At 43.2% G+C, this 25,643-nt stretch overlaps 1 protein-coding gene across 1 annotated transcript in view; it reads left to right on the plus strand.

Annotated features, from left to right (window-relative positions):
* Positions 1 to 1,575: 1,575 nt before the first annotated feature.
* The window catches only part of OCIAD2 (OCIA domain containing 2), a 39,088-nt gene continuing 15,020 nt past the window's right edge, over positions 1,576 to 25,643 (plus strand). Inside the window, exons 1-4 of the mRNA XM_077477509.1 lie at positions 1,576 to 1,759; positions 17,099 to 17,180; positions 19,002 to 19,055; positions 24,032 to 24,079. Coding sequence (XP_077333635.1) covers positions 1,706 to 1,759; positions 17,099 to 17,180; positions 19,002 to 19,055; positions 24,032 to 24,079 — 238 coding nt within the window. The 5' untranslated portion in view covers positions 1,576 to 1,705. The remainder of the gene's footprint in view (positions 1,760 to 17,098; positions 17,181 to 19,001; positions 19,056 to 24,031; positions 24,080 to 25,643) is intronic.

Below are 25,643 nucleotides of genomic sequence, written 5' to 3' on the forward strand. Positions count from 1 at the left end.
AAAAAGGTCTGCAGATAGGCACCCGACCAGCGCTCCCAGCCGAAGGCTGGGAGCACTCACCAGTGTGTTCTGGCGGGGGGGCCGTCCCCCTGTCAGAACACAATAGCTCAGCGGAGGAGATCACTGTACTGACATTTGATTGTTAGTACAGCATCTCCTCCTGAGCTCTTCAGTTATTTTTTTTTTTTTTTTTCAGTCCACTGGGTTGAATGAAAAAAATTTATAGTGTGTACCAGGCTTAAGGCTGGCCATACATTATACAATTTTCTTTAGATTTACCAAAACCATATAATATGAGGTCAAACCTAAACACTTTCAATTTGTATGCAATCAGGCAGGCCCTGTTGCACTATATAGTTGAAGGTAAATCTAAAGGAAATTGAATAAGAAAATTGTATACCGTATGGCCAGCTTAAAGCCTCGTACACATGATCGACATTTGTCCGAAGGGCGCGTGCCTGGATTTTGTCTTGCATACTAACGCCACACAATTGTCAGCCAACAAACACGAACATAGTGATATACTACATGGAATTTCAGCTCTTGAGCGCTACCCTCTGGGCACCTTCTGCTAATGTTGTGTTTGGTGAGCACTGATTCCGAGCATGCATGTTTGTACTTTGGACTTTTGTGTGACGGACTTGTGTACACATGATACGAAAATCTGACAACAGACCGTTGTCCGCCAAAAATTTACTAGCCTGCTAGCCAACATTTGTTGGCCGAAAGTTGGACAACAATTGTCTGAAGGAGCTTACTAACGGTCAGATTTAGGCAAACAGTCTGTCATCACACAATCCCCTGCCGAAAATCCAATCGTGTGTACGAGGCTTAAAGAGGAAATAAACCCTGATAGGTTTTACTTCCTCTTTTGCTCCCCGCAAGGCCTGCAAATTAAAAGCATAATGGGCTAGTATGCATTGCATACTAGCCCGTTATATAACGCTTACCTGCAAATGAAGCCCACGCTGTCCCCTGTGCAGGCTGCGTCCATCTTCACCCCTCTTCTTTCCGGAGCCGCAAACTCCGGCTCTGTGGCTGGTCAGTCACGGCACACGCTGGGGGAAGAAGTGGCGCGATGGTCCATCTCTTCACAGCGCATGCGCTTATGACGACATCGGCAGGCTACAAGTGAAATATCTCCTAAAAGGCAGGCGTTTAGGAGATATTTCCACTACCTATAGGTAAGCCTTATTCTAGGCTTAACTATAGGTAAAAGTAAGACAAAAGGGTTTGCAACAACTTTAAGGCCCCTTTCACACTGAGGTGCTTGTAAACTGCGAGTAAAACACTGAGCACTTTTGAAGAGCTTTCCATTCATTTCAATGGAGAGGGGGAGGTTTTTCACCACCCTGCCAGCACACTGCTCCAGTGTGAAATAATTCATAGATTTTTAATGAAAATAGGTTTTGGAGAGCTTTTCAGGCACTTTTTTTGTGTGTAAAAGCACCTCATTGTGAAAGGGGTCTAAGTCCCCCTATATAGTATTAACTATAGATTGCTAGTATTTCCCTTGTCAGGCCCTCAGCTCAGTTTATAAGCGTCATTGAGAATGGGGCGTAGACAGCCTCCTTCACTTCCCACATGTAAACACAGGCAGCTGCCAGAGTTTAAAAATCAGTCTGTAGCTCACCATTAGCAGAGCGCAAGGAAAGGTCTTTTTATTGTCCTACAATCGTTTCATTTTTTCGAATCTACTAGAAGTATGGCAGAGCAAGTACCAACCCAGGGAACAGACCCTCTACCCACGGGCCCTAAAGTAAGTATTACTATCAATAGATGCTTCGTTCTGTTTGTATGCAGTCGTACAAAGTAGATTTAGACAAACAGGCATACTTCACATATATTTTTAAATCTGCCTGAAAAAAATGGCCTTTCCAGCCTAAAACTCTTCGTTGGATTCATTCGCTTATCTGCATCTTGTTGTCTTTGGATATTTGAGCCTCATTCACACAGGCACTGAGACCTGTAATGTGTGACTGGGCCATGTGTTTATGCGACTTGAGTCGCCAGGCGCTCTGTGCTGGCAGCGTGTTCAAGTCTTTGGGAACACAGCGGCTGCTCAGACACAGTCGCTTGTCCTAATTTGACAGGCATACAGGTGTGTGGCCCCGAATGCACATGGTCTGCGTTTTTAGGGCTGCACACCTTTTAAATTGGGGCAAGCGGCATCTTAATACATGGGCTGCTTGTACACTGTACCTGGCGGCCAATGCTGCATAAACCCACTCATGGACTATGGATCTCAGACCCGTGTGAATGAGGCCTTAAAGTAATGAAATGAATGAACAGAGTCAGTGGTAAGTGAATTTAAGCATGCTTGGGATAAACCTAGATCTATAGTTGGGAAAAGAGGGGGGGTTGAACAGGCTTGATGGATCGCTTGGTGTTTTTTGGCATCTTCTGTGTTTCTATGTTAAAATTGGGGGGGGGGGCATAATCAATTTTATAGAGCTTGGTTGGATATGCATTCAGAAGCTAACCGCCATTAATCACCTGAATGCTTCCTAAACCTGACATTGTGCAACTATTTGTGTTTAGCCTGTCGGATAGAGATGGCGATCAAGCTCCGCTGACACCTCTGACATTGATTTATCAGGGGCAATCAATAGCGACTGGCTAGTCACCATGTCTGCTGGTACCCCACAAATTTTAGCCAGATAAGGAGACTGTCTTCTAAGGGCTATGCGCCCCTGTACGGTTACTAAACTACTAACAAGTCACTACAATAATGTAAACAACGCTATGGGGGTTATTTATGAAAAGCAAATCCACTTGGTAGTGCAGTTACTAGGGATGAGCTCAGGCGTGTTCGCATTGGACCACGTGTAGAGCCCGCCAGGAAGTCGGCGCAGCGCTGCGCTAATCACAGGCAGCGAGACATTGCCCGATCTCTGCAGCCGCACATCAGGGCAATGTCTCACTGCTTGTAACTAGCGCAGCGCTGACTTCCTGGCGGGCTCTGCACCTGGTCCATGCGAACACGCCTGAGCTCATCCCTAGCAGTAACTGGAAATCTGAGGGGTATAAATGAGTGGAAGCTCTGCTGATTTTATCATCCAATCATGTGTAAGCTAAAATGCTGTGTGGTTTTTTTATTTTATTTTTTTTTTTTTTTCCCTCACATGTCCCTCTTGGATCTACAGCGATTGCACTTTCAGTACAAAGTAGATTTTCCTTTAGTAAATAACCCCCTGTGTATCATACATATAATGTCATCTGCATACAGTCTTGTGTGTACATTTGATTTCTCAGATGTACTGGGGAAAAAAGAAAACAGTTAAACTCTAAAATTTCATGTCATAATTTATGAAAAACAAACCACACTTAAGTCACGAAGGCCTTGTACAAGCATGCACTCGTACACGTAGTTTCTATTTGAGTGCAAACCTGCGGTCATGTGCTATTGTTCTCTAATTTTTATAACGGAGGGAGGGGGTTGGGGGGCGCGTGAGGGAAAATGAAGAGGCTAAAATACTACCTGTGTTTTTTTTTTAGATTATGATTCAAGTTTATGGACAATTAGATGATTAGGAAATGCAACAATGTGAACTAAAATATTGATACCAAATCTGATTTATTTATGCTAGACTCTCATAGGAATATGTTGTTGATGTTATTATTGGACCCTTTTTTTTTTGCTGATGTTTTCATATGCACAAATCTCCTAAAACGTGTTCTTTAGGCTGGGTTCACACTGCTGCGGGGGGAGATCCGGATGTGATTCGCACAGCAAATCACATCCGATCTCCGTAGCACTGCGAGTTCAGCCATACAGATAGTATGGCTGAACTCGCAGCTGTCCCGCAGCAAACTCGCACAGGACCCTTTTTTGGGTCCGCAACGGAATCGGATCGCATGGGGGTTCACACCATGCGATCCGATTCCTGTGCGAGTCGGCAGATCGCACTGCGATATGCCGACGGATCTGGGGGTGTCATTAACATAACATTGACACCCCCAGCCGTCCGCATAGGGCAGTGTGAACTGCCGGCGGGAGGTGAGCGATGCGGGAAAACGCCGCGGATTCGCGGCGTTCCCGCATCGCAATAGTGTGAACCTAGCCTTAGTAGGTATATTTCACAGGCTCTGGAAGTTCACACTTTGCTTAGAACTCTCAAGCTGCGTACACACGATTGGACTTTCCTACGGAAATGTTCGATGACAGGCTGTTGGCGGTAAATCCGACTGTGTGTATGCTCCATCAGACAATTGTTGTCAGATTTGTTTGTTGGCTAGCAGGTTTTCAAATTTTCCGCGGACAAATGTGTGTTGTCAGATTTTCCGAGCGTGTGTACACAAGTCCGTCGGAGAAAAGTCCAAAGTACAAACACGCATGCTCGGAAGCAAGGACGAGCCAGAAGCAGTTGGTCTTGTAAACTAGCGTTCATAATGGAGAATTAACGTTCGTGGCATGGCAAAATCTGAAATCTCCAAATGTAGTGCACATTCTTTTCTTTAATGGGATAATAATGAAGTTATTGCAAACAAATTTTCAAAGGCTTTTTTCTTTAGTGATATCAAAAATATTATACTTTTTTGGGTAAGTTACCACAACGCCATTATCCCCTAGTTTTTAAGATCAAAGATACAAGGTTGGTGTCCCTTGTCAATTTTATATTATATTTTTTTAAAATGTAACTGCCTACTCCCAAACTGTCATTTGAAGTAAAACGCATAGCCGAGTATTATTCTCCACTATTTTTTTTTTTTTTTTTTTTATTGTGCAATAATAAAAAAAAATAAAAAATGTAAATAAAAAATTAGACACGCTATCTGCCAATAGGACGTAACCAAAAAGTGTATTCTATGCATCCAAAAATATACCAAATCAAATCATTATTCAACCAAAAAAAAAAAAAAAATGTCAAGGCAATAACTCCAAGGACAATAATAAATAACATGTTATCTCCTCCGATTCCGCAACATGTCTGGTTGACGAACAGCCGTTCAGGAATGAACTGAAAAGAGCGAAAAGAAAAGCGAGAATCAACACTCGCCAAACTTCTACTAACACGAAATTAGCAGAAGGAGCCCAAAGGGTGGCGCTAAAAAGCTGGAAAACCACATAGTATGTCACTATGTTCGTAATTGTTGGCCAACAATTGTGTGTATGCAAGGCAAGACAACTTTGGGCCAACGCCCTTCGAACAAAATTCCACAGTTTTGTTGGTGAACAATCTGTTCGTGGGTACGTGGCTTTAGACTCACTTCTACACTCAGCAATCCAATTTAGGTGGAAGCCAGTTAACCACTTTCAGACCGGACCATTTTGCTGGTCAATGACCAGAGGTCTTTTTACAATTTGGCACTGCGCTGCTTTAACTGGTAATTGCGCGGTCATGCAATGTTGTACCCAAACAAAATTTGCGTCCTTTTCTTCCCACAAATAGAGCTTTCTTTTGATGGTATTTGATTGCCTCTGCGATTTTTATTTTTTGCGATATAAACGTAAAAAGACCGCACATTTTGAAAAAAATATGATATTTTCTACTTTTTGTTATTAGAAAAATCCAATAAACTCAATTTTAGTCATACATTTAGGCCAAAATGTATTCAGCCACATGTCTTTGGTAAAAAAAAAAAGTCAATAACTGTATATTTATTGGTTTGCGCAAAAGTTGTCACATCTACAAACTAAGGTACGTTTTCTGGAATTTACGCAGCTTTTAGTTTACGACTGCCTATCTCATTTCTTGAGGTGCTAAAATGGCAGGGCAGTACAAAACCCCCCCCAAATGACCCCATTTTGGAAAGTAGACCCCCTAAGGAAATTGATAAGAGGCATGTTGAGCCCATTGAATATTTTATTTTTTTGCCTCAAGCGATTGAATAATGACAATTTTTTTTTTTTTTTTTTTTTTACACAAAGTTGTCACTAAATGATATATTGCTCACACATGCTATGGGCATATGTGAAATGACACCCCAAAATAAATTCTGCTGCCTCTCCTGAGTAAGGGGATACCACATATGTGGGACTTTTTGGGAGCCTAGCCGCGTACGGGGCCCCGAAAACCAAGCACCGCCTTCAGGCTTTCTAAGGGCGTAAATTTTTGATTTCACTTCTCACTACCTATTACAGTTTTGAAGGCCATAAAATGCCAAGATGGCACAAAACCCCCACAAATGACCCCATTTTAGAAAGTAGACACCCCAAGCTATTTGCTGAGAGGCATGTTGAGTCCATGGAATATTTTATATTTTGCCACAAGTTGCGGGAAAATTACAAACTTTTATTTTTATTTTTTCACAAAGTTGTCACTAAATTATATATTGCTCACACATGCTATGGGCATATGTGAAATGACACCCCAAAATAAATTCTGCTGCTTCTCCTGAGTACGGGGATACCACATATGTGGGACTTTTTGGGAGCCTAGCCGCGTACGGGGCCCCGAAAACCAAGCACCGCCTTCAGGCTTTCTAAGGGCGTAAATTTTTGACTTCAATCCTCACTACCTATTACAGTTTTGAAGGCCATAAAATGCCAAGATGGCACAAACCCCCCCCCCCCCCCCAATGACCCCATTTTGGAAAGTAGACACCCCTAAATTTAGGGGTACACTAGTGAGACTCACAGGTAAAAAAGCACCTAGGCTGTCAGCGACTGTATCAAAACGCTACAAGAAAAACTGTTAGCGATCGCAGGGATCAGGCCTGACTCTGCGAACGCTGCAGTTATGCGTGTTGTGTTTTGTAAGTGACAGTGATCAATCGATACTGCACTTGGGTGGGCTGGTCTGGGCTTGGCGGAGGGGCTAAACGCAGGTGCTAGCAGGTATCTGGGCTGATCCCGCTAACCATGCGTTTTGGGAAACCTAAACTGCTGGCGACGCTAATATAGATCTGATCAGATACTATATTACTAAGGGAGGTGTATGCTTTGTGCGTGGGTGTTAGCGGTACTGGCACTAACCTGACGCTGCCTGGGGCGACGCAGACCTTATCTGACCCTCAAACTTATATCACCCGCCGGGTGATCAGGGGGTTAAACCTTTATTAGGTAATAAATGGCGGGTGCCCTGAAACTATAAAAAAAATAACTAACCAACCAGCGTCACCTGTAACAGTTATATGGTGATCACTGGTGAAAGGGTTAACTAGGGGGCAATCAGGGGGCTTTATGCGGTAGTATATGGGGGTCCCTGGCGCTATAAAAAGCTGCGGCGAACCTAAATACCTACCTGCCTAACTAGCGTCACCTGTGACACTAATACAGCGATCAGAAAAATGATCGCTTATTAGGCTGGGTTCACACTGGAGCGATGCAGGAACGCCACGAATCCGCGGCGGGTTCCCGCATCGCATGCCTCCCGGTGGCAGTTCACACTGCCCTATGCGAACTGCTGGGAGTGTCAGTGAAATGTTAATGACACCCCCAGATCAGTTCGCATATCGCAGTGCGATCTGCAAACTCGGATCGCATGGTGTGAACACCCATGCGATCCGATTCTGCTGCGGACCAAAAAAAGGGTCCCGTGCGAATTTGCGGCGGGTGCGACGCAAATTCAGCCATACTATCTGTATGGCTGAACTCGAATCGCACAGAGATCGGATGTGATTTGCAGTGCAGTGCGAATCACATCCGTTCTCATAAACCGCTGCAATGTGAACCCAGCCTTAGTGACACCGGCGACGGGGGGTGATCACGGGGTTAAACCTTTATTGGGGGGGTACCTTAGAACTAAAGGGGGCTAACCCTAACTGCCCTAACAGTTATTACAGTCACAAATGACACCAATGCAAAAAAAAAATAAAAAATGCAATTGGTGTCACTGTGACTGGGGGGGCAGGGGTGATTGGGGGGGGTGAAGGGGGGGTGAGAGTGTGCCTGGCATGTTCTACTGTGTAGTGTCGTGTTGGTGCAACTCACCGATCCTCTCTCCTCGGTGCCGGAACGAAAAATACCGACACGGAGGAGAGATTACATCACTTCCTCTGCCTGTGTTTACATTACAGGAGAGGAAGTGATGTCACGCCTCACTTCCATTCGTCAGGAGCGATCGCGAGGGGGTGGCCATGAACGAATGGCCGCCCCCTCATCCCGGATCGCTCCTGAACGGATACCGACCGCCGCTGGCACCGGGGGGGGGCCCGATCGGGCCCCCCACCCACGGGAAGGCAGGGACGTACAGGTACGCCCATATGCCTGCCCGTGCCATTCTGTCGACCTATATCGTCGTGCGGCGGTCGGCAAGTGGTTAACATGCTTAGTGTAGAACTAAAGGCAAATTTTTTATTTTCCTCCGTGTCCCATTGCAGAGATTTCCTTTCACTTCCTGTCCTGTATTCAAACAGGAAGTGAGGAAATCTCTGCAAATTAAAGAAATTCTTTGGAGACCCCCTGGTCACCAGGACCATTGTCCCTATTGGAAGATGTCCCCTTTAACTTTTCTGGGGAGGGAGAAGAACCAGAGGTAGAAGATATCAACGGAGGGAGAAGAACCGTTGGAGCTACGACAGGGCACATTCTTAATTTTTAATAAAGGACTTTATATCAACCTTAGTGGAGATCCACCTGTCTAATTACACACCTTAATATAAAAAAGGAAAAATGTTTTTGTAAATTGTGATTAACCACTTCCCGACCGACGTACGCTGATGTACGTCGGCAGAATGGCACGGGCAGGCATATTGGCATACTGGTACGTCCAATTTGAAATGCCGCCCTGCCATCGCGAGCGCGCCGCCGGCATACCTGCGATTGTCTCACGGGGCGGCTGAACTGGGAGATGTCGTTGTAAACAGCATCTCCCCGTTCTGCCTAGCAACAAGTGACGCTGATCTCTGCTCCATGTGATTGGAGCAGAGATCAGTGTTCACTAAAAGAAAGCCCAGCCCCCAACAGTTAGTAACACGCCCCTAGGAACACTTAACCCTTACACTGCCACCCACTGGTTAACCCCTTCACTGCCAGTGTCATTTACACAGGAATCATTGCATTTGTATAGCAGTGATTGCTGTATAAATGACAATGGTCCCAAAAATGTCCGCTGTGCCTGCCATAATGTCGCAGTCACAATAAAAATCGCTGATTGCCGCCATTACTAGTAAAAAAAAAAAAAATAATTTATAAAAATGCCATAAAACTATCCCCTACTTTTGTAAACGCTATAACTTTTGCCCAAACCAATCAATAATCGCTTATTGGGATTTTTTTTTTTTTTTTTTACCAAAAATATGTAGAAGAATACGTATCGGCCTAAACTGAGGGAAAAAATGTTTTTTTTATATATTTTTGGGGGATATTTATTATAACAAAAGGTAAAAAATAATGCGTTTTTTTTTTTTTTTTTTTTTGTCACTCTATTTTTGTTTATAGCGCAAAACATAAAAACCGCAGGGGTGATCAAATACCACCAAAAGAAAGCTTTATTTGTGGGGAAAAAAAAGACGTCAATTTTGTGTGGGAGCCATGTCGCACCACCGCGCAATTGTCAGTTAAAGCGACGCAATGCCGACTGGCAAAAAGTGGTCTGGTCTTAAGTCAGCAAAATGGTCCGGTCTGTAAGTGGTTAAATGAAGCCCATAAAGTCTGTACAAAAAAAAGCACTTCAAGGCAGCTCACTCGGTGGAGATTTAGAAGCAGAACTGGAATAGGAGAGAGAGCACAAAAAAGGGCCACTCTACGTGCAGTATGAAACAATTTATTTGAGCACAGGATTTACTGAACACGTAAAAGTATGTGACGGGTAGGCATATCAGCAAAATAAGCTGTCCGGTGGGGGGAGTCCAGGGAATCCAGAAGAGGGTCCATCCAAGGCAAAGACATGGAGCGGGTTGCGCCGGTGCATGCCAGCGTTTCCTGGTCCTCAGAAGCACAAGATGGCGGTGTATACACGAGTCACTTGCGGTCAGCTGGGTAGTCAGTAACAGGTGATGCATTTGCAGAGCATGCGCTCCTTTTTCAGGCCTGATGGGGGGCGGGGCATTTTGGTTATGGGCTTTATAGGTTATGCTGTCAGAGTTCCTGGGTCCTAAAGACCATAGCGGTAAAGCAGCAAGGAACTCGGAATTTATTTAACCACTTAAGCCCTGAATCATTTGGCTGCCAAAAGACCAGAGCACTTTGTGATTCGGCACTGCGTCGCTTCAACTGACAATTGTGCGTCGTGGTTCCCAAACAAAATTGATGTTGGTTCCCCCCCACAAATAGAGCTTTCTTTTGTTTGTTTTTTTGTTTTTTGCGCTGTATAAATAAATAGCGACAATTTTGAAAAAACACACAATTTTTTTACTTTTTGCTATAATAACCGCAAAAAATAGATAAAAAAAACTTTTTTTTTTTTTTTTCCTCGGCTTAGGTCGTTACATATTCTTCTAGATAATTTTTTGTAAAAAAAATTGCAATAAGCGTATATTGATTTGGTTTGCGCAAAAGTTATAGTGTCTACAAAACAAGGAGAAGGTTTTATGGCATTTTTTTTATTACCTTTTTTTTTTTTTTTTTTTGTGACTGCGACATTATGATGGACAGATCAGACACTTTTTATGTGATTTTTGAGACTATTCACATTTATACAGCGATCAGTGCAATTAAAAATGCATTGATTACTGTGTAAATGTGACTGGCAGTGAAGTGGGGGTTAACCACTAGGTGGCAATTGAAATCAGACATTGTTTTGCCAGATTTTCTTCTAGTGTGTACCCCACTTTAAGCTGACAATACATGGTTAGATTTTCCTTTTGAACTTTACCGAAAGTCTGAAATCTTTCGTCGGAGCCTTCAATGCTGCCATTTCATTCAAAGACCCTTGCTATTTAAATGGATTCTCAGACATACAGTATTAAACAGGTTTGGTTAATTGTCCAGGAAATCCATTAAATATTGCAAAACGTTACAAGAGAGAGAATATATAAATCGAGTTTTTCGTCCACAGAAACATTTGCATTCTCTTATACATTCCTATACCATGCATGATTTGTTTAAAAGAATGAATGTTCGTGATCACATCAATTCTATTGTTGGAAGAAACTTTTCCTACTGTATGTTCATTGCAATAACAATGATTTTTTTTTTCCCAACTAAGGACCACCTTAATAGTCAGAATTTCATCCATTTCGATAAGAAACAAGACATATTTTCTATCTTTCACCTTCACAATTTTTCTCATCACTACAGCTGAAACGATCGTTAGTCTGTCCCTATTAACCATTAGAAAGCCAAATGCATGTTTTGAAAACTAACATTTTTCAAAAGACATTCTAACCATGGGCAGCTTAAATTGGATGTAAACCCGATTTTCATAAAATCTTGACCTAGGCACATGTATCTGTCGTGTTTTTTTCTTATCCATCTCCAAAGCCATAAGTCCCCTTTCTGCTGTTTCGTTCCTCTGTTATCAGCATGATAACTTCTGACAAGTTCACCCAGGTGGAAGATGAAACCAGTCTGAAATGTGTGTTGGGGTGGGTGCTATAAATAGATTAGCAGAGAGCTTGTTTTGTCACAGCACATCTCTGAAAGTATCTTTGTTCTTCTGCCTATGTGGCTCTCATACAGTGTATGCCAAGACTACACTCCTCCTGCTGAATGAGGAATTAAAAATTCTACCACGATGTAAGAGTTAGCTACCATAATTTCGGTATCCTCTTCAAGAGCGGGTGGTCGGCTTTGCTTTCAGATAAAAATGATCTACGTGGTGGATTCGCCGCAAGATCACTTTTATCGGTGGCAGGAGAGGGGCCTTCCGATGCCCTCTGCCGCTTACCAGAGCCGGCAGCACCGACAGAGGTGACCAGATCCTTCTCCCTGTGTGGTATGAAGTTGAGTGAAGGGAAGATGGGCCCCCACCCAGCTCCATACGATTGTAGATCATTGTACATCAAAAGTCACGTCATCCCATAGCTCTTAAAGTAACTTTTTTTTTTTTTTTTTTTGCATTTTTGTGTAAATATGTGATCTGGGGTCTCTCACAGTTAAGAGGTCCTGCCATGTGTTTTTTTTTTTTTCCTCTCTATTACAAGGGATGTTTTACTTATGGTGTGATAAAGTATTGCCGATCGCCATTTTATTCTTTAGGGTGTTTGCATGAAAAAAAAAAAAAAAAATTATATTATATAATATAATTTTTTTTTTTTTTTTTTTTTTCATGCAAACACCCTAAAGAATAAAATGGCGGATATATATATATATATATATATTTATTATAAACCTTTTAGTTCTAGTCTAGAAAACTGGAATCATGCTGTTCCATTTGGTGTAAATGTTTAACCAGTACAATGATTATGTGGGAACTGGGTTAAATGCGGTCAGTGCCTCTTCATGTTATATTTTTCCCTTTTTACACTGTGTCGCAACCTTTTACACACTTCAGCTCACTGTAGTAAAGGGTGTGAACCTTTGTGTTCTAGTGTCCTCATACACAGAGCTGAAAGGCAAGCATTCAACCATAACCTGACACGTCATAAAGCTGACTATACGCTGAGTGAATTTCAGCAGCTTCCAAAAAATAAAAATGGACAAAATTTTGGGTGGCCTTGTTGACAGTTTGCTGTCTGGTTCAATGTGAAGTGGAAGGGTGTCAACTAAACAAGAACTGCAGCCAATGGGTGCTGCTGTTCGGGTATTCAGACAGCCGCTGGCGCCAATATACTACTTTAATTCTTCCCCACTAGGATACTTATGCCAAAAGTTGGATACACACTATATATATATATATATATATATATATATATATATATATATATATATATATATATATATATATATTTATTTTTTCAGATTTACCAAAACTATATAATATGAGGTCAAACCTAAACACTTTCTATTTGTATGCTATCTGGCAGGTCCTTGCATTACATAGTTGAAGGTAAATCTAAAGGAAACCGAACAAGAAGTTTTATAGTGTGTATCCAGCTTAACACAGACAGGAGAGTTGCAAACCAACTTTATGCACCATCTAAAAAATTACAATTAATTTCCATAAACCTGCTCATGTGCACAGGTGTACATTCCAAAGCGTAGCTCTTGAGTTTTCTGGGATTTATACAACTGCCGTATAAAACCCATGAACAGCCATTTTAATATGGATGGCAATACAGCTGCAGCTGTGTCTCCCACATAGATGTGTGCTCAGGGTGTGCCGTTGCCCCTGCTTCCCATTTCTCCTCTCCTCTCCTGAGTGGGGAAGGAGCTGGTAAATATTTCACTAACCGGCCTGCTTTTCTGAATGAACACGGTGAGCAATCTGTACTGATCACTCCAGTCTTCTTAAAGCAGAAGTAAACCCATCCATAAAACAGTTTAATTTCCGGGGCATGCCGGAAATGTAACACTCCCATTGGTTGTGCTCTCAATCAAACTGTTAAACCATCCAATGGCTGGTGTCATGACTGATCACATGTGCAGCATCATGAATGAATGAAATACTTGTATATAGCGCACAATGCTAACTGAATCGCCTCATGGTAGTATTATATTAAACGGAGGCAAAGATGGCAGCTTCCTTGGCTGAAAATGATAGGGGGGTTTAATTGCACTTTAACTGAAGCATAGTAAACTATGTTTGCTGCAGAGAAAGGGGCTGGGGAATCTCTGTCCTCAGTTTCTTTCTGTCTCAAAAGTGAGACATCAGGGGTCTGTTTTAGACCAGGGATCTCCAAACTATGGCCCTCCAGCTGTTGCTACACTGCATATCCCATGAGGCATTTGAAAACTGACATTCAAAGACACCATCCACTGTTCTGCTGATATGCACGCATTTGTGTTTGTACCCTGAGATGCACACCCTAATGCAATAGGTTAGACATACCTGTGTTCTCCCAGGTGGGAAAATATATTACATTGGATATCTGAAAGGGTCCATGTGCGTGAAGCCTTAGTGTTTAGGTCTTTCTATAAATATATATCTGGCATTCTCCCAACATCCCCAGAACAAATCTTCACTGCCTACTGGAAATATGGAAACGATGAGTCATATAAGCCATACCTTCCCATTTTGTCCCTGATTTGGATGGACTGTCCCTGTCTGGTCTAGTTTCTGAGAAGACAGCAAATGTTTGGTGGCTGGTGATGGTACTTCCGTAGATGAATCCTTAGTCTGGCGCATGATGCACCCTACCAAGCGGTTGGGTCTCTATCTTCAGGCCCACTGCAGAACCGAACCGAACCGAACCAAACCGAAAGTGATTTGCCTCTGGCCATGAGGGGCGCAGAACCCACACTACAATACAATCAGCTTGCAGTTCCCACATGCTAACATGGCCCTGCATTGGATGCAATGATGCAGAAGGACAGTCTACTACAGGAGCATGGAAGAGCACTATCTGCCAGGGGAGTGCTTTCAGGCCTGTTGCACACAGTACTGATGTTTGAGAATTTCTGGAAGTAATTTCAGGTGTTTGTGTTGCACGTGTAGCGATACCCCCGAAGGGGCTGCTTAACCACTTGCCGCCCACCTTATAACAAATTGACGGTGGCAAAGTGGTTGCATAATCCTGATCGGACGTCATATGACGTGATCAGGATTATGAGCCACTGGGCCCCCCCGGGGGCGCGCATCTCGGCGATCGTTGTTGCGGGGTGTCAGTCTGACACCCTGCAACTACGATCTCGGTAAAGAGTCTCCGACGGACCACGTGATCAGCCATGTCCAATCACCAGGATTTCCAGTCAGTGCCACAATGATGCCAATCAGTGCCCATAATGGATGCCAATCAGTGTCCACAATGGGCATCACTGATTGGCATGCATTATTGTTTGGCACTGGCATCCATTAGTATAGTATAATACAATGCTGCCTATCAGTTCCCATCTGTGCCGCCTACCCATGCCCATCAGTGTCGCCCATCAGTGTCGCCCATCAGTGTCGCCCATCAGTGCCACATATCAGTGTCCATCAATGCCACCTCATCGGTGCCACCTCATCGGTGCCCATCATTGCCCATCAGTGTAACCCCATCAGTGCCCATCAGTGAAGGAGAAAACTTACTTATTTGCAAAGTTTTGAAACTAAAACAAAAAAAACAACATTTTTTTTTTCAAAATTTTCGGTATTTTTTTAATTTGTTTAGCAAAAAATAAAAACCGTAGAGGTGATCAAATACCACCAAAAGAAAGCTCTATTTGTGGGAAATTTTGCTCAAAATTGGTCTGGGCAGGAAGGTGTTTAAGTGCCCGGTATTGAAGTGGTTAAGTATTGTTACTCTGCCTCTCAACCCTAATAGTGTAAGTGCAATAAGAAACATAAAGCCAATGTTTTGGCGAAATAACTAGTAGGGAAGAATCTGGCCTGCTATTTACCATCCTTCTAGTTGGTCATTACATTTTGTTCTATTGTCGATATGTGATCAATTGCTTTGTATTTATGGCTCCCTTTTTTAATCATATTGTATAAATAAAAAGTCTCTTATATAAATGGTTTTTGTTGAATTGTCTGTGGCTCTGTGATAATCCCCTCCTCGTTGCTCTAAATTGTTCCTGAGTAGTGGGGCCAAACAACACAGCTGGCCGAGACTATCAAGTGAAACAGACATGATTTTGTTCAACAAGGTGAGAGGATAATGGTGTCTGTATACAGTGTCCCAGAAATGGATAGCCTTATCCCTTATCCGTGTGGTAATACAAATGTCAGCAAGATGACATCTAGCAATGTTTTCTGTATACAGTGTTCAAATAACTCTTTCTGTAGTGCAGGGTCTGTTCCCTGCAGATGGGCAAAATTCCCTATCACTCAATCCTGTGATCAAGGCCCAAATGAATGCCCTAGAACAGACAGGCTCTCTTGGCAACCCAACTGGTCACCTCACACTAACGATTCACCGTCAGTGCAGGTGCGCCTCAATATGCACCTGGGATCACCTTCTCTCAGGCTGGATGTCCCGACTGGTGGAGGAGGCCGGAATCATGGAGAGAGATCATCTGAGAGACAGAACCTCTCCCTCAGGTCTGGTCTCTCTACTCCCTCCTCGCTGACTGAACTTTTTCTCAGGACACCAAATATAGTCTTTTACTTTCCTGTCAGCAGAGCATCCGGGGCTCTTTGTAGTTCCTTCTTGAAAACCAGGCTATAGAGCCACTTTGTGAGGGAACTGCATGTCCCAGAATCCTGCAGCTTAGTAAAGTCTCTCCGATTGGCTGTTGTAACTGTGCTTTTAATTGGCTTATATCTTCTTGCCCATAGGGGCACAAGAGAGGCTACTGAATGTACAGCTCTGTGTATGTCAGCTCATATTACAACAAACTCAGTAAGTGAGAAAAGGGGGTGAAAATCCCCCTTACTGCTGGCAGGCAACTCTTCCTAACTCAAGCTGGAAAGCCTGTGTACATTGTTCCGGCCAGCTTGGTATCGTGGGTTATAGAGTGAGGCACCCGCTACACACGTATACCTTATTTAGGCAAAATCTATTAAATATTCAAAGTATTTGTGCATTTGCATGTACCGGTGCAAAATACTGACCTGGAAAGCAGATTTTTCTATTTATTTATTTAATTTAATCCAGCGGGCTGAATAGAAAAAAAAAAAACAGAGGAGCTTCATGTGCTATCTATCCAATGTTAGCTCAGCGGGGAGATCGATGTACTATTGTGTTCTGACAGGGGGCCATTGGCTATAAGCGCTGGTTGGATGCCAATCTGCTGGTTTTCCAGAATCCCCTTTCATCAGAAGCTGGCAATCCAATGGATACTTTCAGACAGGCTGATGTACACAAGGGCTGAATATCAGCTAGTTTCTGTTGAACTGGTGTTCTGTCAGATTTCGTAACTGCCATCTTTGTACACCTGCACTCGCCCACACTAAGCCTACAGTTTGAAATTGCCAAGCGGACATCTATTTACACTGAAATCTTGCATTTCACACTTATTTTACCACTAACCTTCCGTGGGTGTAAAGATGTCCGTTTGGTGACTTCAGAATTTGACCCAATACACACTTCTGCAAATTTTTGTCTTCAGATTTACCAAAATTTGCACCATGTTACACTCTAAAGATGGGTGCAACATTGTGCCAAAGATTGTTATCCTTTACATGGAGACGATGTGTTTATAGCATATGCCAGCATTGCAAAGAATAGCACAATGTGCTATGATTACATACTATGAATACATCATGTATATTAATTGAAAATTTATTTATTTTTTTTCCTCCCACAGAAGTGTCCCTTTACACCTGAACAAAGGCATGAAATTAAAAAAATCATGAAGGAATGCAAAGAAGAAAGCTTTTGGTACAGAGGTAATTTATACACGTGATATAGTATGTTTAACCACTTTCAGACCGGACCAATTTGCTGGTCAAAGACCAGACCACTTTTTGCGATTCGGCACTGCGTCGCTTTAACTGACAATTGCGCGGTCGTGCGACGTGGCTCCCAAACAAAATTAACGTCCTTTTTTTTCCCACAAATAGAGCTTTCTTTTGGTGGTATTTGATCACCCCTGCGGTTTTTATTTTTTGCGCTATAAACAAAAATGGAGCGATAATTTTGAAAAAAACGCATTATTTTTTACTTTTTGTAATAATAAATATCCCCCAAAAATATATAAACATTTTTTTTCCCTCAGTTTAGGCCGATACGTATTCTTCTACATATTTTTGGTAAAAAAAAATCGCAATAAGCGATTATTGATTGGTTTGCGCAAAAGTTATAGCGTTTACAAAATAGGGATAGTTTTATAGCATTTTTATTAATAATTTTTTATTATTTTTTATTTTATTTTTACTAGTAATGGCGGCGATCTGCGATTTTTATTGTGACTGCGACATTGTGGGGGACCCATCGGACATTTTTGACACATTTTTGGGACCATTGTCATTTATACAGTAATCACTGCTATATAAATGCAGTGATTCCTGTGTAAATGACACTGGCAGTGAAAGGGTTAACCAGTGGGTGGCAGTGTAGGGGTTAAGTGTTCCTAGGGGTGTGTTACTAACTGTGGGGGGGTTGGGCTTTCATTTAGTGTACACTGATCTCTGCTCCAATCACATGGAGCAGAGATCAGCGTCACTAGTTGCTAGGCAGAATGGAAAAATGTTGTTTATACAGCATTTCCTCCATTCGGCCGCTCCGTAAGTCGATCGCGGGGATGCCCGCGGCGATCGAGTCCGCGGGTCCCGTGACCGGACTCACGGGGGTCCTGACCAGCGCGGGAGCGCGCCGCCGGCGGCGCGCTCCCGATGGCACGCCGGCAACGAATATTGGACGTACATATATGCCTGCCCGTGCCATTCTGTCGACGTACATCGTCGTGCGCTGGTCGGGAAGTGGTTAATGCATAGTTGACAATTTTCGGTAACAAACTCAATGGTCAGATCAGCCAGAGGTAAGGTTCCAGTTACTGGTAGTTACAGTGTAACTAAAGGCAAAACTCCCCCCCCCCCCCCCCCTTTTATCTATTTATTTTTGAGGTTTTTATGGCTCTCTGTTTCCCTGTTAGGGGGATTCACCCTCCTATTTTGCCTTTTTAACCAAAATTCAAAAAGAATCCTAACTTTTTGGGTTGTCACCAGAACAGAAATATATGGGAAATCCTCCATTGGTGGCAACTCACTTTGGAGGGATTCCCTCTTACTTCCTATTTTTCTAACCATGTAGTGCAAGGGCCTGCATGACTGCATAAAAATTGAATGTGCTTAGATTTGACCTCATATTATTATATATGGTTTTGGTAAATCTAAAGGAAAGTTGTACAAGAAAATTGTATAATGTATGGCCAGCCTAAGTGAGACACAGATGGCAAAATAAAGCTGATGTGGTTATAGCCCTCCCTTACTCCATCCAAAATGGGGGGGGGGGGGGGGGGGGGGAGAGAGAGAATTTTTAATTTGACTTTTTTTATTTTTATTTTTTTGTTCTACTTTAATTACTTGTGGGACTTATTTTATGGGGATAAAACCTAACAATGATTGCCAGACCAACTGGTAGGGGTCAGATGAGCTGTGGGGTATACTCCATACTGGTGATTGCATGATTGTGCAAATTAGATTTCATTGTTTATTATTACATTCCTTTGGCTATTTAATTCTTATAGATACCTCCTTTTTTCTTAACAGCTCTGCCTTTGTCTCTTGGTAGCATGCTTGCCACTCAGGGCCTCGTTTACAAAGGTGAGTAAATCATGTGCAATAAAACGTCATCATTTGTATTGGAGGGTTGTCAAGCACACATTGACTAACGGGAGGTATCCATCACATATTAAAGCTGTCCTCCACCCTGAAGTGGAAGTTCCGCTCATCTGATTTCCCCCCCGGTGCCACAATCGGCACCTCTCAGGGGGGAGGGGGGTACAGTTACCTGGATAATCCAGGTATCTGCACCCACTTCCACGACAAGACCACCGCAGATGGGGCCCCCCCCCCCCCCCCCGTTGTGTTCTGGGAAACAGACAGTTCCCAGGACACAGCGGGGACCAGCAGAGACGTGCAGCGCGACTCGCGCATGCGCAGTAGGGAACCGGGCAGTGAAGCCGCAATGCTTCACTTCCCGATTCCCTGACAGAGGATGGCGGCAGGGGCAGCAGAGAGACGAGCGATTGCTCGTCATCTGCCGCCGACATCGCTGGACCCTGGGACAGCTAAGTGTCAATTTATTAAAAGTCAGCAGCTGCAATATTTGTAGCTGCTGGCTTTTAATATTTTTTTTTTAAAGGTGCAGAACCACTTTAAGTATATTTTTGGCCAAAAAAAAAAATTGAATAAAGCCGTACATTCTTGCAATACATGCAAGTGTCATCAATGTTTTATCTGTGTGTCATCAGCCATGCCAGACCAAAGAACATATCCTCTTTATGTTATAGGGATGAGTAGGAAGGGGTGAAGTATTCTCTTGGGGGTTGATTTATAAAGCATTTGGATAGCCATTTGCCCAGCGAAAAGTGCATGTACATTCATTTTTCATGAATGGGGCAAAGAATGAGTGAAAATAGGACTACATGCTATATACAGTAGGGGGAACGAATGCACAAGCCACAAGGGGAAAAATAGATAAGAAATCAACCTAGCAATGCAGCAGCCAACATAAAAGTGGTCTCACACCAGACAATGATAAAAGGTAAAGATATGTAGCACTGACCCCGGAAAGAGCGTCTGGTTATTTATTTTTAATTTTTTTTGGGCTTACCGTTACCTTCTTGACCTTGTGTGTGTGTGTGTGTGTCTAGGGGTTTCCCGAGGTAGATGCCCCAACGAACTACAGAGATACTGGATCCACTTTAGGGATTTTTATTTGCAAAACGTTGAACAGAACACAGTCTCTCAGCAGGGAATAGAGGGTATGGGTAGGGAAGCTTAGGTACTCTTGGAACTGCTGACACTTGAATGTCTCTCACTATGCAATCCAGGGAATAGCCATTCGCAACTGGATATTACAACTATTGGATAAATCCCCTTGTGGTGAATTTAGCAACCGACAGGTGATTGAATGAAATACTTGTATAGTGCACAATGCGAACTGAATCGCCTCTAGGCGCTGTGGCGAGCTTTGATCATCAGCTAAAAGAAGAAGGTCTTAAGTTTTTTTTCCTAAAAGGATTGATTCAGATAAAGCAAAGTCTCTGCCACAGACTTGTGTAGCACTGACCCCCGAAGGAGCTACTAATTTGAGTTGGGCCTGCACTCTTCTGAGAAACCCCCTTTCAATGTAACTTCATCCCCTTGGCACAGCTGTGGTGCAATAATACAGTATAAGGTACCTGTATCGATCCCTCAGGATTCCCTGGCTCCACCTGGTGGGGAAAGGCAGTAGACCACACACTTGTACTCTTAACCAGAAATACTTTTACTGAAAGTATAACAAATAAGTGATTACAGGGATTGCACTGTTGTCCCAACGTAGAATGTCAGTACAGCATGAATCAACAGTCAGATACAATAAACAATATGCAAGTATGTTATTATCTAGACCTGGGAGCTCCCCTTACTTAGTCTACGTGAGGCCTCACTTAAAGTATTTCCTCCTCTTATCTTCTTTTTTCGCTAGCTTAAATGGTTCCTCAGGTAACTGTAATCCAAAGGGGTAAGTGAAGAAAGTTGACTCAGAATACTCCAGGTATAACTCCAAGAACTTGTAATAACACTTGGGCGTTAAAGTGAACCGGGCCTCAAGCCTACTAAAGTTGTTCAGTTTCGCTTCCATGTAACAGGTTCCAGCGAGGCCTGTGAGTAAGTCTAACTATGTGCAATAGTATTAAACGGCGGGCCGTAACCCGCTCGCCAACTGGATCAGAGTTCGGAGTGATGGCTTTGGTCCAGTAACTGCAGCTTGCTCCTGCTCAGGCTGGGCCAGATGCTCTGTGCTACTCCGACAAGCGTCTCCGAACCTCGTCAATCTGATCATCAGCTCTCAGGCTCCATCAAGTCACCTCACAAACGGTCCGGTGTGCACTCCGCAGTGACTGTCTGCAAATGTGTTCGAAAACCTTCAACAAAGTTCCGTACAGGCGGGCAGCGTGGTCCCAAGAGACCAAATATGGTCACTGCAGCTCCTTTTATCCCCCTACTCAGCATTCCCTGCATATCAGAGTATTCATGGGTAGGTCACACAGACTGGGTAACAAAGGTCAAGCCTCTTATAAAAACAAACATCACTTCCTATGAAAGTCTTTTGTGTTTTAAAATCACCATATCTGTGCATTACCAGAATGTGTCAGTAGATGGCTCCATACACTGAGCCATCGCAATGTCCACAGATTTAACATTGATATGAACATAACTACATTAATACACAATTATGTCTCTGCTACACTTGGTTGTAACTGAAGGATGAAATTAGAGAACTCTCATAGGGTACCAGTTTCTCGCAGCCGGTCCGGCGATACCGTATGTGTGGATTCACCTGGTGTCCTTTCCAGCTTAGCTTCCAGGCTCTTGCTGAGCAGCCAGCCTTGTGCATGGCCCTCTTCTGAAGGGTCCTCCCCCTGGTTGTGTTTGCAGTTGCTGGGCCTCTCCAAAACCGAGATGGCACCGGACCACCTTGGAACCCTCCTTCCGGTTACTGTGCCTCTGGGGGCTGGTCAGAAGGACCAGGACCAGGCAGTCAGAAATAATCCTCTGGACCAGAAGATTGGCACCCAATGCGTCCAACCGGACTGCATTCCAATGCCTGCCAAAGGTGACACCCACACCTATGGCCAAGCAGAACACAATACAGTTCAGCCAAAGTGATACTGAGACTACAATTAACTCTAAAACCCAACTATGGTCTTGGGAACATTTAAATTGACAAAAACATAGCGCGTGCTCTTTAGGAGCCCGGCGCTACACTTTAAAATGGCATAAAAGCCATTAATAAACTAATTGGCAAAGCATAAATCCTTTGGAGACTCCAAAAGGATAAATCCAAAGAGATAAAGTGTCCTTATGTTAATTTCTTCATCAAAATTGTATAGCCAAAGATTAGCAAACCAATGCTATAGCAATTAATTGAATAACTGTCCTTCAAACAGGTAAATGGCTAAAAATCTTCAAATATGATAAATCCAATGTGCAAAACAATCCTCAAATATAATAAATCCAATGTGCAAAATAATCTGTGAAAATTCGTAAAAAAAAAAAAGGGCAAGATTACACAATCTGTGCAAAATAACAATATACAGATATTGCAAAACCAGCAAGCTGTGCAAAATGGCAATAGTATATAATGACAGTGCAGCAATAATTGTGCAAAAGATGAAAAATCTCTGTGCAGAGTATCAGCAAAAAATAAACTAAAAAATAAATTGCACCTAGTAACGTGCAAAGAGCAAACTTTGGTGTAAACAAATGGCAGCAAGAAATCGGTGATGTCCAAAATAGTCCATAAACGTGCTCAAACAATGAATAGACAATCTTGAAAAAAAATTTAAATAAATCATAAATCCAAAATGATAGTGAAAGAGCAGGGTCCCATACACAGTGCAATGCAATCCAATTGTGTTCATCTCTTTTCAATATGTGATACAATTCATCTGCTACAGGAGTGACCCCATCCAAGCACTCTCCGGTGTATTACAATGGATAGTGTTTTTTCCCCAGCCTCACCTCAAATAAGGAATAAAAGACATCCTTATAGATACTGGCCGATCCGTTCCCAGGCTCCCCCTGATAGCACAGCTCCTGTGGGTTTCTATCCTCTGTCTGAATTATTCAGGGTCTCCAGGCACTCAGCCAAGTATTGGAGAGAAAAGGAAGGACTCCATAGTGCAGTATTAAAAACTATCAGTTTAACAAAAAGTCAAACACTTACAATTCGACAATAAACACAGCAGTAACGAATAGTGTTACCGATCCCATCCGAGATCGGACACTAACGTCACCCGGCTCTCTTCCCTAACGCGTTGCGTCACTGTCCACGTGACTTTATCAAAGGTATCATAATTTAATCTCGGTGTAAATACAGCTGTTCTGTGAAGCCATCAGCGGTTTGTTAGTGAACATACCTCACCATGAAGGCCAAGGAACACACCAGGTCAGGGATAAAGTTCTGGAGAAGTTTTTAAAGCAGGGTTAAATTAAAAATATATCCCAAGCTTTGAACATCTCAATGAGCACTGTTCCAACCTTCATCTGAAAATGGAAAGAACTGCAATCTTGCCAAGATATGGCTGTCCACCTAAATTGACAGACTGGGCAAGGAGAACATCAAATGGAGAGGCAGCTAAGAAGCCCATTGTAACTCTGGGAGAGCTGCAGAGATCCACAGCTCAGGTGGGAGAATCTGTCCACAGGACAACTATTAGTCATACACTCCACAAATCTGGCCTTTTATGAAGGAGTAGCAAGAAAACTTTTGTATTTGGTTTTGTGAGAGAGAGAGAGAGTGTTTATTTTATTTTTTCAAAATGTATTTGTTTTTATAGCAAAAAATGAAACTCAGAGGTGAACAAATGGCACCAAAATAAACCTCTATTTGTGGGGGGGGGGGGGGGGGGGATGTACATTTTATTTGGGTACAGCTTTGAATGACCGCGCAATTGTCAGTTTAAATTGAATGCAGTGCCATATAGCATAAAATGGCCTGGTCATGAAGGGGGGGATGATTAATTTCTATCTCTACTGTGTGGATTCCATAATGACAAGTAGATCATTTTTGTCTTTATTTTTTTCAGGATATCTGTTGCCAAACAAAAGGTTGGGATCCTTGCCAAAAGTTGCTTGTAAGTATACAATTTTATGCAGACTTTTTATTTATTTTTCCTCCAGTAGCTAGGTCTGCTTTCAATATACCCTTATTATTTCTTATGTCAAAATATCTATTTTGAATACTGCTTATAATCTGGAGCGGTGGTTTTTACTAGATTATAGGATCATTAATGAGCAAGGAAGGGTAGTTTTATTGATCATTTAAAAGTGGAACTTTAAACAATTGAGTGCTGTGAGTGATACTTTTTTTTTTTTTTATTTCAATTTTTTTTTTTTTTTTTTGCACTTTAGACAAAATTTTTCTTTAAGGGTCCTTTCACACGGGGCGGATCAGTTCTGATCCACCCCGTGGATATCCGTTTGCTCAGCGGGGATCACTCCGTCGATCCCCGCTGAGCAGGGAGATGACCGGTCCGTCTCTGCACACTGCGCAGGGACGGATCTGTCACAGCGCCGCTCTCCCCTATGGGAGATCGGATGACGACGGACCGCAGTGCCCGTCGTCACCCGATCCGATCCGCAGACGGATGGAAAAATAGCTTTTTCCTCCGTTACACTTTTTCGGATCGGAGCGGGTCGGATGTCAGCGGACATGTCACCGCTGACATCCGACGCTCCATAGAGCTCTATGGAGCACCCGTTCAGGTCCGCCTGAAAAACTGACAGGCGGGCCTGAACGGGACGTCAGTGTGAAAGAGGCCTTAGTTTTGGATAGTGTGAAAGGGTTATAATCTCTGTTAAATTCCTATTGCTGTCTCTGAGATTTCTTTAAACTTCCTACCCCAGGAAGGCACCACTGGAAGGTAACAGAAACTTTCTCAAACAGCAGTCCCCACTGAAAAAGTGTTCCTGTTAAGAGATTTCCCCTATCCTCTTATTCTAGTGTATTTTGCGTAAAACCTCTGCACTAAAAAACCCTTATCTATAATCCAAATTAAAGTAAAATTAACTGCTAAACTGGGTTATCAAAAAAAAAAAAGATAGATAGATAGATAGATAGATCTATATGTACTAGGGATGCACCGAAATTTCGGCCGCCGAAACATATCGGCCGAAAATGGCCCTTTCGGCAATTAGCCGGAAGGAAAAAACGGCCGATAATTGAGCCGAAAATGGGGCGGGGCAGGGGGAGCCCGCCCCCGCCCCTGGTGCCGCCCATCACGGGAGGTGTATAGCGCAGGAGAGCCGCTTCCGCCCTCTGGTTCAATAGAGCGCCGGGAACATCACAGCTTTAATTTCAATAGCTGTGTGTTCCCCCATCACGCGCCGTCGCATACAGCCCCTCCCCCTTGTTCGGGGGAACTTTGATAGACAGATCACCCATCCACATTGGACGGGGGATCTGTCTATCACATTTCCCCGGACAAGGGGGAGGGGCTGTATGCGACGGCGAACACACAGCTATTGAAATTTAAAGCTGTGATGTTCCCGGCGCTCTATTGAACCAGACGGCAGAGGCGGCTCTCCTCTCTCTTTGCTGCATCACTGGCGGCACAAGGGGACACCCCACTGGCGGCACGAGGGGACACCCCACTTATCTCTTTTACCATGTCGCCAGTCTCTGACCACCTCCTGAAC

Source organism: Lithobates pipiens, unplaced genomic scaffold (genome assembly GCF_037356315.1).
Source record: "Lithobates pipiens isolate NorthernLeopardFrog02 unplaced genomic scaffold, aLitPip1_a1.2 Scaffold_13, whole genome shotgun sequence".
Classification (NCBI taxonomy): domain Eukaryota; kingdom Metazoa; phylum Chordata; class Amphibia; order Anura; family Ranidae; genus Lithobates; species Lithobates pipiens.